At 44.7% G+C, this 14,186-nt stretch overlaps 1 protein-coding gene across 1 annotated transcript in view; it reads right to left on the bottom strand.

Moving 5' to 3' along the window:
• Positions 1-14,186, bottom strand: part of rbm20 (RNA binding motif protein 20) — a 49,316-nt gene that overhangs the window by 24,066 nt on the left and 11,064 nt on the right. The window contains exon 5 of the mRNA XM_056280576.1: positions 13,368-13,468. Coding sequence (XP_056136551.1) covers positions 13,368-13,468 — 101 coding nt within the window. The remainder of the gene's footprint in view (positions 1-13,367; positions 13,469-14,186) is intronic.

The following is a 14,186-nucleotide window of genomic DNA, read 5'->3' as shown; positions in this document are numbered from 1 at the left end:
GGCCTGTGCATGTAGGTTGCTGGTGTGTGCATGTGAATAAATGTCAAATGGGAAAGAGTTCCTCAAAGAAATCTGTTGCCTGTCAGCAAAACAAACTCATTCTTCCGTACAAGTAAAAAAAAGGTGTGTATGTGTGTGTTTCACTGCTTTTGTGTGTGTTCTACTGCTGCTTTTATAGATTCGTTGTTAAGCACTCTGAATTTATTTGAATATGCAATGTGCAATACAAATAACTGAACTTGACATGACAGGATATAACCTGTGCAAGTCCTTAGACTATCTTTGTGGTATGAATTCAGCTTGTGCCATTGTGGAATCTTCCTTTCTGTGACATTGTTGCTACAATTTCAACTCCACCCCACCCCACCCCACATCCACTACACACCCACCTCCTCCCCTGCCCCCCATACCTTTCCCCCCCCTCTTCCTTTGCCCAACCCTGTCGTCCTCCTCCTTCCCTGACTCCCAGTACTGACAGACAGCTGCATGTGTGGGACAGACTGGGCCCTCATGCCTCCCAACAGTGGCAAGCACATCAACTGTTTTTACAGGGAAAATCCAACACTAACAGACATGTCGCAGCAGTTCCGGTAGCCAGCCGGTGGTATAAGGTGTGGGCCAGCGGAGCGAGAAAGGAGAATGGAATTTAAGATTTCTAGGGGTCTCTCGGTTGCTTTAGCAAGCATGTTTACATACACCAGCCTACTGATCATTATTATTATTATTAATATTATTATTATTATGTTTCAGCCCGGCTGAAACTTATTATTATTATTATTATTATTATTATTATTGTTTCAGCTAGGCTGAAACATAACATGATGATGATGATGATTATTAGTAAGCACATTTACATACACCAACCTGCTGATTATTATTATTATCATTATTATGTTTCAACCAGGCTGAAACTTATTATTATTATTTTTATTATTATTGTTTCAGCCAGGCTGAAACATATTATTATTATTATTATTATTATTATGCTTCAGTCAGGCTGAAAGGAAGATGCACCAGCATTGAAAATACTCACAGAGCAAGGCCCGAAATGGTATATGATAACATTTCATCCAGGCTTGGCCGTTTATCAGCTTGGAGTGTAATTAATGTATAGAAAAGTAGTTACAACTGGTACAAATTAAGGCAAATTATATTACTTGGGTCCTTTATTTTTAAAAAAAAAAACCCAACTGAATAAAAAAAATCTTTAAGATGGAAATGTAGTGTTGTAGAAATCAAGGGACTCTATGTTTAACACATACCTGCATATATGTGTTCATACAGCCGTGCAGTCCTGTAAATTACATTTGCTGCCTGACACATTAACGAGATCAGATGCACAGTAGGAGAAAGGTTTTGTGAGACAAATTTGTTGCCACGCTACTGTTCATTCAACCCCAACCAAAAGCTAATCTCCTGAAGACCGATCACCAGATCATTTTGCTGGCGCTTAATGGTTTCTGGCCCGCCGCATGACATTAACAGTTTCAGATGTGATAGTGATAATTCTATTAACAGCTCCATGACAGGACTGCTCCCACCACCAGCCTATGCAAGAAAGGTCGTTGTAGGTTGGGCTCAATAAACAGATCCAGGAATAGGCCACTGTTTATGTCTTTGGACTATATTAGAGTGCAAAAGCCCTGCCACATTGGTCCCATCACACACTGGTGTTGGCTTGTAAAGTGTCAGCTGTGGTTGAAAGCTGGGCTTGTTTGAAGTCTTACAGCCTGATCACAACATCAATATTCCTGTCAGGCTGGCTCAGGCTCTGAACAGTAGCTGTTTCTATTGACCATGGAGCTGGGGTTCAGATGGGCGCTACCAGCAGAAGGTTAAGAATCATGGTCGCTTGTGCAAAGGAGGCTCTTGAGAGAGGAACATGTTAGCGTCGCCTAGACTGATAGCTTACATTGCAATCACAGAGAATTTCGGTGGCTAAAACAAGAAGAAGAAAAAAACAAATTAGGAAAAAAATTGACATAATGGCAAATGATTTTGAGAAACAGGTAATTTAAAAAAAAAGATTTTTTTATACGGAAAAGGGAAATGGCATTAAAAAGGATTTTGATGGCAAAATAACATCCTACAAGTCAATTTCAGTGGAATGTCAAGGTCACGGTTTTAGTTTTGTTTTAACAAGACCCCTTTCACACCCAACCAGTGACCCTGGATATTTTCCGGGGGGCGGAGGGCCGTCTGCATGGCTGCACAAGTGTTAACTTAGGTAAGTCGACACTGCAAAACCATTCAGGTCACCCTGGCGTGAAGGTTCATTGTTTGACCTGTGCTTTGGAGCTGCTCCTCTGTCTTTCTGGCACGTCAATCCAACAACATGGGTGCACCACACAAAATACCACACACCCTCTTACACGAGAAGAAATAGATAACTGGAAAGAAGACAATACAAAAGGTAGTTCCTAATGGAAGCATTTTTGCTATTGCTTACAGCGGGCCTAGTCAACTGGCAGCCCGCGGGCCAAATCCGGCCCGAAGATTATTTTTTGCGGCCATCTGATCAATTTTTATTAGAAATCAAAAATAATAATGCTTTTTCTGGCAAAGAAAAATCTGCTTTTGGGCAAGAATGCGCTCCAATTCAATCTCCTCCAATGGGAGATTGCTTTGTCCTACCCCCCCTAACTGCTCCCGACACTCCCTACGCGCGTGCCACCAGCTGCCAACCTAGTGAGTGTGCCATGCTAACCTGCTTGCTGCTGCTAACTAGCAAACAAAATAACCTCAAAATGTCGCTGTCAACATTGAAAAAGAGGTAAGTTGACAATGAAAATCACCAATTTAATAACGAATGGATAAATGTATATAAATGTATGAAATGACTGCCCTATTTTGTATGTTACATAAACACATTGTTAATAAACACTTTCGATAAGGGTATTTAGTGTTGTTTTTCATGTTCACATGTAAGTGCTAAGATCCAAAAATTACTCTGAAAATAGTTTGGCCCCCTTACCATTTACATTTGAATAAGTTGGCCCTCATAAGAAAGTAATTGACTAGCCTTGGATTACAGTGTAAGGTGATAGCCCACAGAGAAGTCTGAAATCAACTAGAATAACAAAATGTCACGTTGTTTTTTTTTTTTAAATAGTGTCCAATATGTTGAACTTGGAAAGTTTCACAACTCCTATGGATGGTGTTGACTAGGGGCCAAATTTTGGCCAGTGACCAGTGATTTACATAGTCTCATGAATATGGAAAAGGGGGGTGGGTTAGATATCTAAGAAGAGAGATTGTGTTTCAACTACATCACGGCCTAATCTCTGACTATGAACCTCAACTAACATTTGTGGCTTAACATGGGGTTACAAGTTAGCTCCTCGCATCAGTCAGGGTGTGCCTCAGCAGCCAAGAAACTGAACACCCTTCCCGCTCGCTCATTCTACCTCCTCAGTGCATGTATTACATGTAGATGTAATACATTTACGCAACAAAATGTTAAAGAGGCAACGTGTCATTTCTAGCCAAGTCCCGAGCTCTGTCGTTCTGGAGTGTGAATAATAACTACAAATCAAAATGGACAAGTCAAGCAAACTCAAAAAGAATTTCAGCAGATGTAGCACGTGTATCAACTGTTCTCTAACGGCTCCAGTATTTATCACTTTACTGTGAGCGCTGCATAGTTTACTGAGGACTGCATTCTGCTCCTGTTTGTGAATAAAGAGCTCTAGTGGGGCTGTGAATGAAACGCTCTAGTGGGGCTGTGAATGAAGTGCTCTAGTGGAGCTGTGAATGAAGAGCTCTAGTGGGCTGTGAATGAAGAGCTCTAGGGGAGCAGTGAATGACGAGCTCTCGTGGGCTGTGAATGAAGCGTTCTAGTGGAGCTGTGAATGAAGTGCTCTAGTGGAGCTGTGAATGAAGAGCTCTAGTGGAGCTGTGAATGAAGTGCTCTAGTGGAGCTGTGAATGAAGTGCTCTAGTGGAGCTGTGAATGAAGCGTTCTAGTGGAGCTGTGAATGAAGAGCTCTAGTGGAGCTGTGAATGAAGAGCTCTAGTGGGCTGTGAATGAAGAGCTCTAGGGGAGCAGTGAATGACGAGCTCTCGTGGGCTGTGAATGAAGCGTTCTAGTGGAGCTGTGAATGAAGTGCTCTAGTGGAGCTGTGAATGAAGCGCTCTAGTGGAGCTGTGAATGAAGTGCTCTAGTGGAGCTGTGAATGAAGAGCTCTCGTGGGCTGTGAATGAAGCGTTCTAGTGGAGCTGTGAATGAAGTGCTCTAGTGGAGCTGTGAATGAAGAGCTCTAGTGGGCTGTGAATGAAGAGCTCTAGGGGAGCAGTGAATGACGAGCTCTCGTGGGCTGTGAATGAAGCATTCTAGTGGAGCTGTGAATGAAGAGCTCTAGTGGGGCTGTTTACTTTGTTTTATGAACTACCTTTCAGTAGCCCAAGCAGAATGATTTTCTATATAATGTCAATGGATACGCGCTTTAAACAAAAAAAAAATCACTTTTCCTTTTTTTTCTCCATAGAATGTCAGCTTAGCTTATTTTATCATGCCATACATCATTTTGACAATTTCTGTCAAAAAAGTTAAAAAAAAATATACAGATGCAGGAAAAAAAAGTTTTAATACACAGCAGTACAGGCCTGTTTCATGCGTCGCGCAATCATCAGCTGCTTTGACTTGCCTGTTATTAAGAAAATGGCTTACATTGGTTATAGAGAAGAATTTAATTATTTGATGTGTGGTTTATATATGTCTACACAGAACAGTCTGTTAAAATATCTTTATTTTTTTCTCTGTCTGTTACAGTTTTACAAATTATGGTTTCTCAGTAAACGCTCTGAAGAACTCAACGCGGTCTCCTGAGTACTTCCTGGAGCCATTTGTTTAGCTCGCTGTCTAGGCTATGTAGAGGCATATTTTCTACCCCCTGGTGGATATTCTGAGTAGTTCCTTTTGTTAACCCCGGAAACAGGAAGTGCTCCACTTCCTCTCGAGATCTTGCCAGACGGCCGCAAGTTACTGCTAGCTACAATACAACGCAATCCTTCCCTTCATAGCTTATACATGTTATCATCTGTAAGTTGTATTTTTATTGGTATAAAAGTAACATGTATGCATCATTATTTGTCATTTGTTGTTTAGTGCAGTAGCGTAAGATTTTCATTTGTATATCTTCATTCTTTGTCCACAGTTTCATACTTATCCTGATTAAATTGCCAAATTCAACATATCCATCTGTTCCTTGGAGCTCGACTAGGAGAGTGTTTAGCTGTGTGTGTGTGTGTGTGTGTGTGTGTGTGTGTGTGTGTGTGTGTGTGTGTGTGTATATATATATATATATATATATATATATATATATATATATGTATGTCCTTCCTCGAGTAGTGTCAGTGACAGCTGATGATTGCCTATAGCATGAAATGGGCTTGTACTGTCTCATAGAAAATTTACTTGATGTTATATATATGGCATTATTTTGACCTCCTGAAAAATATATACGTATAAGGCCCTGTGATGGCCTGGCAGCCTGTCCAGGGTGTCTCCCCGCCTGCTGCCCCAATGACTGCTGGGATAGGCTCCAGCATCCCCGTGACCCTGAGAGCAGGATAAGCGGTGTGGATAATGGATGGATGGATGGATGGATGTCAGCTGATCATGATCTACTAAAGAGGAGCCAACAGGAGTTAGTGATAAATCTTTTTTTAGTTGCCATTTGACACAGAACTCTCCTCAGTTTTACAAGACAGCACATAAACTGACACCATCCAGAATCTCCTGGGGAGAACCATCCTGTTTGTTTGTACAATAATAATCCATGCTGTTGGATCTAGAGATAGTCATCTTGGGTTCACAGTTTCTCTCCATGTTCCTACAAAGATGGCATACATGCCAGTCGCTGGGATTGCCTTACAGCAGTCCGTAAGCTGAAACCCTGCTGAAGGGGGACGGGACCAGCATCTCTTTTATGGTCCAAGTTCCTCTGCTCTTACCAGGAGCTAGCTGTAAGCCCGTGTTTACGTTTGTTTGGTGTTGTGATATGATGAAGTTGTTGTTATTTTAAGTTGCTGTGTTACTTTACGGCACCGCTGGACATTGCAGTGTGGTTTTGGGAGTTACAAGGTGTGTGTGACCATGTAAGGAAGTGTAGGCGCTTGTGTAAGACTCTGTGTATGTAAATGTTTGCATCTTTGGAGACCTGAAATGTACTTTGACTGAGTTTTCCATTTAGTTTGTAATCTTAATGAACGCTATTTCAGCCAAATCACATTTGTTTTCTATTAACATTAACATTAACTTTAACATGGAGGCGTCTGGGTAGCGTAGTGGTCTATTCCGTTGCCTACCAACACGGGGATCGCCAGTTCGAATCCCCGTGTTACCTTCAGCTTGGTCGGGCGTCCCTACAGACACAATTGACCATGACTGTGGGTGGGGAGCCGGATGTGGGTATGTGTCCTGGTCGCTGCACTAGCGCCTCCTCTGGTCGGTCGGGGAGCCTGTTCAGGGGGGAAGGGGAAACTGGGGGGAATAGCGTGATCCTCCCACACGACACGTGACCTTGGAGAAACTCCTCACTGTCAGGTGAAAAGAAGCAGCTGGTGGCTCCACATGTATTGGAGGAGGCATGTGGTGGTAGTCTGCAGCCCTCCCCGGATCGGCGGAGGGGGTGCAGCAGCGACCAGGATGGCTCGGAAGAGTGGAGGAATTGGCCAAGAACAATTGGGGAGAAGAAGGAGGGGAAAAAACAAAAAACAAAAAACAAAAAAACATTAACTTTAAAATGAACATTCATTATCTGCAAGTGTTTGCCAGAGTTTATAAAGGAAGATAAGCACGAGCATCATAGCAGAGGTAACAGTTATTTTAGTATTTGTGTGTGTGTGTGTGTGTTGTGTGTGTGTGTGTGTGTGTGTGTGTGTGTGTGTGTGTGTGTTGTGTGTAAAATGCTCCACCTGTTGTGTTCAGACAGGTGGAGCATGTTAATAGCAGCCAACATTAGCCCGTGTAGCAAAACCTATAAAGTGTTCCCCACTGCTGTAACTGAAGCATTCCTAAATAACCCAGCACCCACATCACAATGAGACCCCAGTCCTGCACAGGAACGCCCACACCACAATGAGACCCCAGTCCTGCACAGGAACGCCCACACCACAATGAGACCCCAGTCCTGCACAGGAACGCCCACACCACAATGAGACCCCAGTCCTGCACAGGAACGCCCACATCACACTGAGACCCCAGTCCTGCACAGGAACGCCCACATCACAATGAGACCCCAGTCCTGCACAGGAACGCCCACACCACAATGAGACCCCAGTCCTGCACAGCAACGCCCACACCACACTGAGACCCCAGTCCTGCACAGGAACGCCCACACCACAATGAGACCCCAGTCCTGCACAGGAACGCCCACACCACAATGAGACCCCAGTCCTGCACAGGAACGCCCACACCACAATGAGACCCCAGTCCTGCACAGGAACGCCCACATCACAACGAGACCCCAGTCCTGCACAAGAACGCCCACATCACACTGAGACCCCAGTCCTGCACAGGAACGCCCACACCACACTGAGACCCCAGTCCTGCACAGGAACGCCCACACCACAATGAGACCCCAGTCCTGCACAGGAACGCCCACATCACACTGAGACCCCAGTCCTGCACAGGAACGCCCACATCACAATGAGACTCCAGTCCTGCACAGGAACGCCCACATCACAATGAGACTCCAGTCCTGCACAGGAACGCCCACATCACAATGAGACCCCAGTCCTGCACAGGAACGCCCACATCACAATGAGACTCCAGTCCTGCACAGGAACGCCCACACCACACTGAGACCCCAGTCCTGCACAGGAACGCCCACATCACAATGAGACTCCAGTCCTGCACAGGAACGCCCACACCACTATGAGACCCCAGTCCTGCACAGGAACGCCCACATCACAATTAGACCCCAGTCCTGCACAGGAACGCCCACATCACACTGAGACCCCAGTCCTGCACAGGAACGCCCACACCACAATGGGACCCCAGTCCTGCACAGGAACGCCCACACCACACTGAGACCCCAGTCCTGCACAGGAACGCCCACACCACACTGAGACCCCAGTCCTGCACAGGAACGCCCACACCACACTGAGACCCCAGTCCTGCACAGGAACGCCCACACCACACTGAGACCCCAGTCCTGCACAGGAACGCCCACACCACAATGGGACCCCAGTCCTGCACAGGAACGCCCACATCACAATGAGACCCCAGTCCTGCACAGGAACGCCCACATCACAATGAGACCCCAGTCCTGCACAGGAACGCCCACACCACAATGAGACCCCAGTCCTGCACAGGAACGCCCACATCACAATGAGACCCCAGTCCTGCACAGGAACGCCCACATCACAACGAGACCCCAGTCCTGCACAGGAACGCCCACATCACAATGAGACCCCAGTCCTGCACAGGAACGCCCACACCACAACGAGACCCCAGTCCTGCACAGGAACGGTCACATCACAACCTGCACAGAACCCTGTGAACCACAGGCCAGCTATTTGGTTCACTGTGAAAGTCACGCGGCAGTAAAACACACCTGACTGTGATGGCTGATACTTACTGTGTAACAGGGAAGTAAAAAGGGGATTTTCCTATAATAGCTCTAATTTGAGATTCACCTCATATTTAATTATAACAGCAAATATGTTTTAACCCTGTGACAGAAGTCATGTCACATATTTTAACATGTAACATTGTAATATGTGATGTGTTGATCTATCCCACAGAAAACTTGCTGTAGGTTATATGATTTTATTATAATGACAAGGAACCAGACCAGCGATAGAAAAGCTCCTACACACGTTACTGAGTCATTAACAATCAATATAGCTCCGTTTGCATGTTTTACTTGTATATTATTATATCATATTATATTATATTATCCATCCATCCATTATCCGAACCACTTATCCTGCTCTCAGGGTTGAGGGATGCTGGAGCCTGTCCAAGCAGTCATTGGGTGGCAGGCGGGGGGACACCCTGGACAGGCCATCAGGCCATCACACAGGGCCGACAGATATATACACACACATTCACACCTAGGGACAATTTAGTACGGCTGCTTCACCTGACCTACATGTCTTTGGACTGTGGGAGGAAACTGGAGCACCTGGAGGAAACCCACGCAGACACGGTGAGAACATGCAAACTCCACACAGAGGACGACCCAGGATGACCCCCAAGTTTGGACTACCCCAGGGCTCGAACCCAGGACCTGCTTGCTGTGAGGCGACCGCACTAACCACTGCACCACCGTGCCGCCTATTATATTATATCCTATTATATCACATTCTTTTCTATTCTATTAATTTAGATTCTATTCTATTCTATTAATTTATATTATGTTATATTATGTTATATTAATTTATATGATATTATATAATTCATATGATATTATATTAATTTATATTATATTATATAATTTATATTAATTTATATGATATTATATTATATTATGTTATATTACGTTATATTATATTATATTATATTATTTATATTTTATTATTTATATTATATTATATTATATTATATTATATTATATGATATTATATTGTAGCAAGTTTTACTTGTATGTTACTGGGTCATTTCTGCAAATTTCAAAAACACTACAAAGTGCTTTGCGTCCCACAATAAAACAGTATGTAAAAACTTAACAAGCCATGAAAAACAGCTGGACATTCGTAATAAAATCTTTTCAAAAGAACAAAACAAGCAAAAACAAACAAACAAAAAAACCCACCGACAAAACAACCACACAGAAGGCAAGGTGACCTGACAACATATACTGGTTCTGAGCTGTGGGAGCGGCGCTTTGGGCCGGCACGCACAGCTGCACGACAGACGCCTGGCTGCAGGCGCGGCGTTACCACCCTGCATGAGACGCTGCAGCGGCCTCGGAAAATCCCTTTCACCTCCAGCAAGAACGAGCAAAAACAAACACAAACACATCCTGTGACACACGTGTCCACATAAACACAACGATGGACCATGACAAGGGACCGGCTGAAACAGACGGAGAACCTGACGCAACCACGCCGAGTACTCTAAAGTCGAGACAGCACAGTGAGATGCATGAACACACTCGTGTGCGTATCTTGTCGCGTCGTCACCCTCCCTGGGAGCGTGAGGTGAATGCATTGCACATCTTACTGAGGAAGAGTGAGGAGGGGTGAGGAAGGGTGAGGTGGCTGTCTCTCCAGAACACATCCAGCAGCACTTGCTGCCCAGTTTATTGTGTACAAGTTTGTGTGGCCTCTGTTCCTCTGTGTGTGTGTGTGGGTGTAGTTGTGTGTCTAGCTCTATACTTACTATTTTCTATCTGCTTTTGTACACCTATTTGCAGTTGGGAAAAAGTCATAATCCACACAAGGCTCATTAAAATTCATATCAAACCTTGTACAATCTGAGAGGACTGCTGGCAGATGATAAGCGGTTGTGTGGAGTTCACTATAGCATCCGTCCACCCATCCATCCATTATCCAAGCCACTTATCCCAATTGGGGTCATGGGATGCTGGATTCTATCCCAGCAGTCATTGGGCGGCGGGTGGGCAGACACCCTGGACAGGCCGCCAGTCCATCACAGGGCTGACACATTCACACTTAGGGACAATGTAGTAGGGCCGATCCACCTGACCTACATGTCTTTGGACTGTGGGAGGAAACCGGAGCCCCCGGAGGAAACCCACACAGACACGGGGAGAACATGCAAACTCCACACAGAGGACGACCTGGGACGACCCCAAGGTTGAACAACCCTGGGGTTCGAACCCAGGACCTTATTGCTGTGAAGCGACCGTGCTAACCACTGGGCCACCGTGCTGCACCCACCCATGTATCTGTATGAGTAAAAAAAAAAAAAAGTTTACTATAGGCACCCCTCACACTGCCCTTTCATCTGCTCTGTGCTTTGAGGGGGTCCACCAGCCCTATGAACACCGTGCAGCCCTATGAACACTGTGCAGCCCTATGAACACCGTGAAGCCCTATGAACACTGTGCAGCCCTATGAACACTGTGCAGCCCTATGAACACCGTGCAGCCCTATGAACACCGTGCAGACACATGAACACTGTGCAGCCCTATGAACACCGTGCAGCCCTATGAACACCGTGCAGCCCTATGAACACCGTGCAGCCCTATGAACACCGTGCAGCCATATGAACACCGTGCAGCCCTATGAACACTGCAGCCCTATGAACACCGTGCAGCCATATGAACACCATGCAGCCCTATGAACACCGTGCAGCCATATGAACACCATGCAGCCCTATGAACACTGTGCAGCCATATGAATACCATGCAGCCCTATGAACACCGTGCAGCCATATGAACACCATGCAGCCCTATGAACACCGTGCAGCCATATGAACACCATGCAGCCCTATGAACACTGTGCAGCCATATGAACACCATGCAGCCCTATGAACACCGTGCAGACATATCAGGAATCAAGAATCAGCAGCATGTATTTGTCGTTTCATTTCCCCCAGCCCACAGCAGTGCAACACAAAGACAAAAACACATCCACACTACAAGAACACATAATATATCCAAACTACAAGAAATACAAAGACACATATACCAACATATAAAAAAACAAATTCTCTGTCCAAGAGAGTGAACGCCAGGATGACTTTCAGAACTGCCGGTCTGCATGGACTAGCAGTTAGCTTGGCCTGCCCCGCTTCCACGTCCTGACAGACTGCCCTCTGTGTTTTCTCTTCGGGTGCAGCTCCTGGCAGGGCCGTGGTACCTGGGCCCACCTGATGATATCAGCCGATCCAGCGCCAGCTCTCCCAGCCATCAAACGAAGACACAAACTTAGACACAGACGTGGACAAAGACACCGCATGGACGGCACTGGGTGAGGCCGCCACAAACGTAAGTTCGCCCCGCCATCTTCCCACACTGGAAGCGGAAGGTCACTGCGCAGGCACATGAACACCGTGCACACGGGTTATTTCCCCACACAGGGGGCAGCAGAATCGAACACAGAAGCACAGGAAGAGCGGCAAGAAACAGAAGGCAGTCCGTTGTAACTAAAACAACGAGGGAAATTTTCCTCAGAATTAAACTTTTGTTCCGTACTGTCACAGTGCCGTGTGTAACCGTCTCCCCACACTGTAGGGCCCAACGGTAAAGTAAAAAGACACAAACACAGGAGAGGTTTGCCATGCAGTTAACACTGTGGCTATCATCTGTATTAAACACGTGGTTGGCCATCTGTTTCCCCCCATCAGCCGCACTTTCTGCCAAGGTCCCCTGTCACATGATGTCATGGCAGCAATACACAACGTCTGAGCAAGACAGACACTTCCGATTTCACACTCTGACGCCACACGCTGCATATGCAGTACAGTAAAAGGCATACATCTGCACAGTTGATCCTTCAGTACATATTTTAATGTGGTTTGTATTGAATACCAATTCACTCATGTGATCGGGGTTTAAGGAACAATTCATTTTGTTATTTTATACAGAGATTTTTTTCCTCAGCTTTGTACTTTTTCACACTAATAGTACTCAAATTATATTTTCTTTTGTTTAATCTCATTAAATTTCCAGCCCTTGGTAAAACCCCAACTACGCATCACGTCTTTATGCAAGTAGTTAATGGCAGTTTGCCAGGTTACCATGTCCATCAGACAGAAGTTATCAGACAGACACAGACATAGACACAGCAATAGCCATAAATACAGACACAGCCATAGCCACAGACAAGAGCCACAGATACAGCCACAGACACAGATAGAGCTACAGCCACAGACACAACCACAGACACACAGACACACAGGCAAAGATACAGACATAGCCACAGATACAACCACAGGGACAGACGCACAGCCAGACACAGACACAGCCACAGACATGGCCACAGACAGACACAGATACAGCCACGAAAAAGAGCCACAGACACAGACACAGCCACAGACATGGCCACAGACAGACACAGACAGCCCGGTGTCTCAGGGCTGTCAGAAGACAGAGCCTGGTCAACAGCATCCATCTACATCTAGTTTGCAGTCCATGTGCTAAATGTGCTCTGAAAATGGCCAACAAAAATCAGCAAATGTCTGTCAACAGTGTTTCAGTGTGGTTTACTGTTTGTTATCTGTTATTTCTTAGCCAATCCACCAACGTCCTCCTGTCTTTCAGTCCATTTATTTCAGTAGTACATGAGTGAGATGAGGCTAAACATGGCTGTGAGATACATCTATCTGAAGGACAGACCATGCTCTCGGATGCCACAGCTGTTTCATCAATAATCTGGCGTAAAAATTTGATTTATATCCTCAGGGAAAACCATAATCCTCATCAGAAAGAAGCCAAACATTTGCCTGACCTTTGACCCTGGATGGTGTGAGGTAAATCCAACTCCTGACATGGAATAAGTCTTCATGGCTGCAGCTGGCGAGTAGGACACATTGGCTCCTGAGGATCCATCTGTTGAGAACAGGGAAACAGTCTGGTTTGAAACTGACCTTGGACATTCTGAGTTGTTAGTCTTTATTCTTTTTAGGTGACATTTTAATGAGAAACCCTGTCCTGCCTACAATGGCTTTCTTTTTCATCTTGGAGAAATCTAGTAGGTTTTATTTTGAACTCTGAGCTGGGTTTCCTAAACCCCTAGGAGAGAAGACAAGTGAAAGTAAAGATGAATTTAAGATAAATGACCTGGCAGCTTCAGAACAAAAGGAGAGGTATATAAAATTTGTGATATTGTGCCAAGTCATCTGTAAAACTGCAAAGCCAATTTAAAAAAAAAAAAATTATTATATTGAACGGAGTGTTCTGAGAGAGTTTAAAAAAACAGAATGACATTAACTCAAAAACATTTTGAGAAGATATATTTAATTTTATCTACCAACAGCATGATTTAGGATATATGAGCAAATTGTCTAAATTTTACATTGGTTTTAACAGAACTCAGATCCATGTAGAAGTATATAATATATATATAAGTAGATAAAGTTTGAATTCTTGTTTTCGATTTTGATTATCTTATGAGAACAGACATTGAGACCTTCATTTATCACTGTAAACTGTATGTAACCATCATAACTCAAGTTTGAATATTGTCTATACTATAGTACATTTTATAATCAGCATTTACAAAAAGGACTAAACAAGTAACGAGTCATCAGTTTGACAGTAAATGTGC

The sequence above is a fragment of the Lampris incognitus genome, chromosome 5 (assembly GCF_029633865.1).
Source record: "Lampris incognitus isolate fLamInc1 chromosome 5, fLamInc1.hap2, whole genome shotgun sequence".
Lineage (NCBI taxonomy): Eukaryota > Metazoa > Chordata > Actinopteri > Lampriformes > Lampridae > Lampris > Lampris incognitus.
This window is presented reverse-complemented; position numbering and strand designations above follow the sequence as displayed.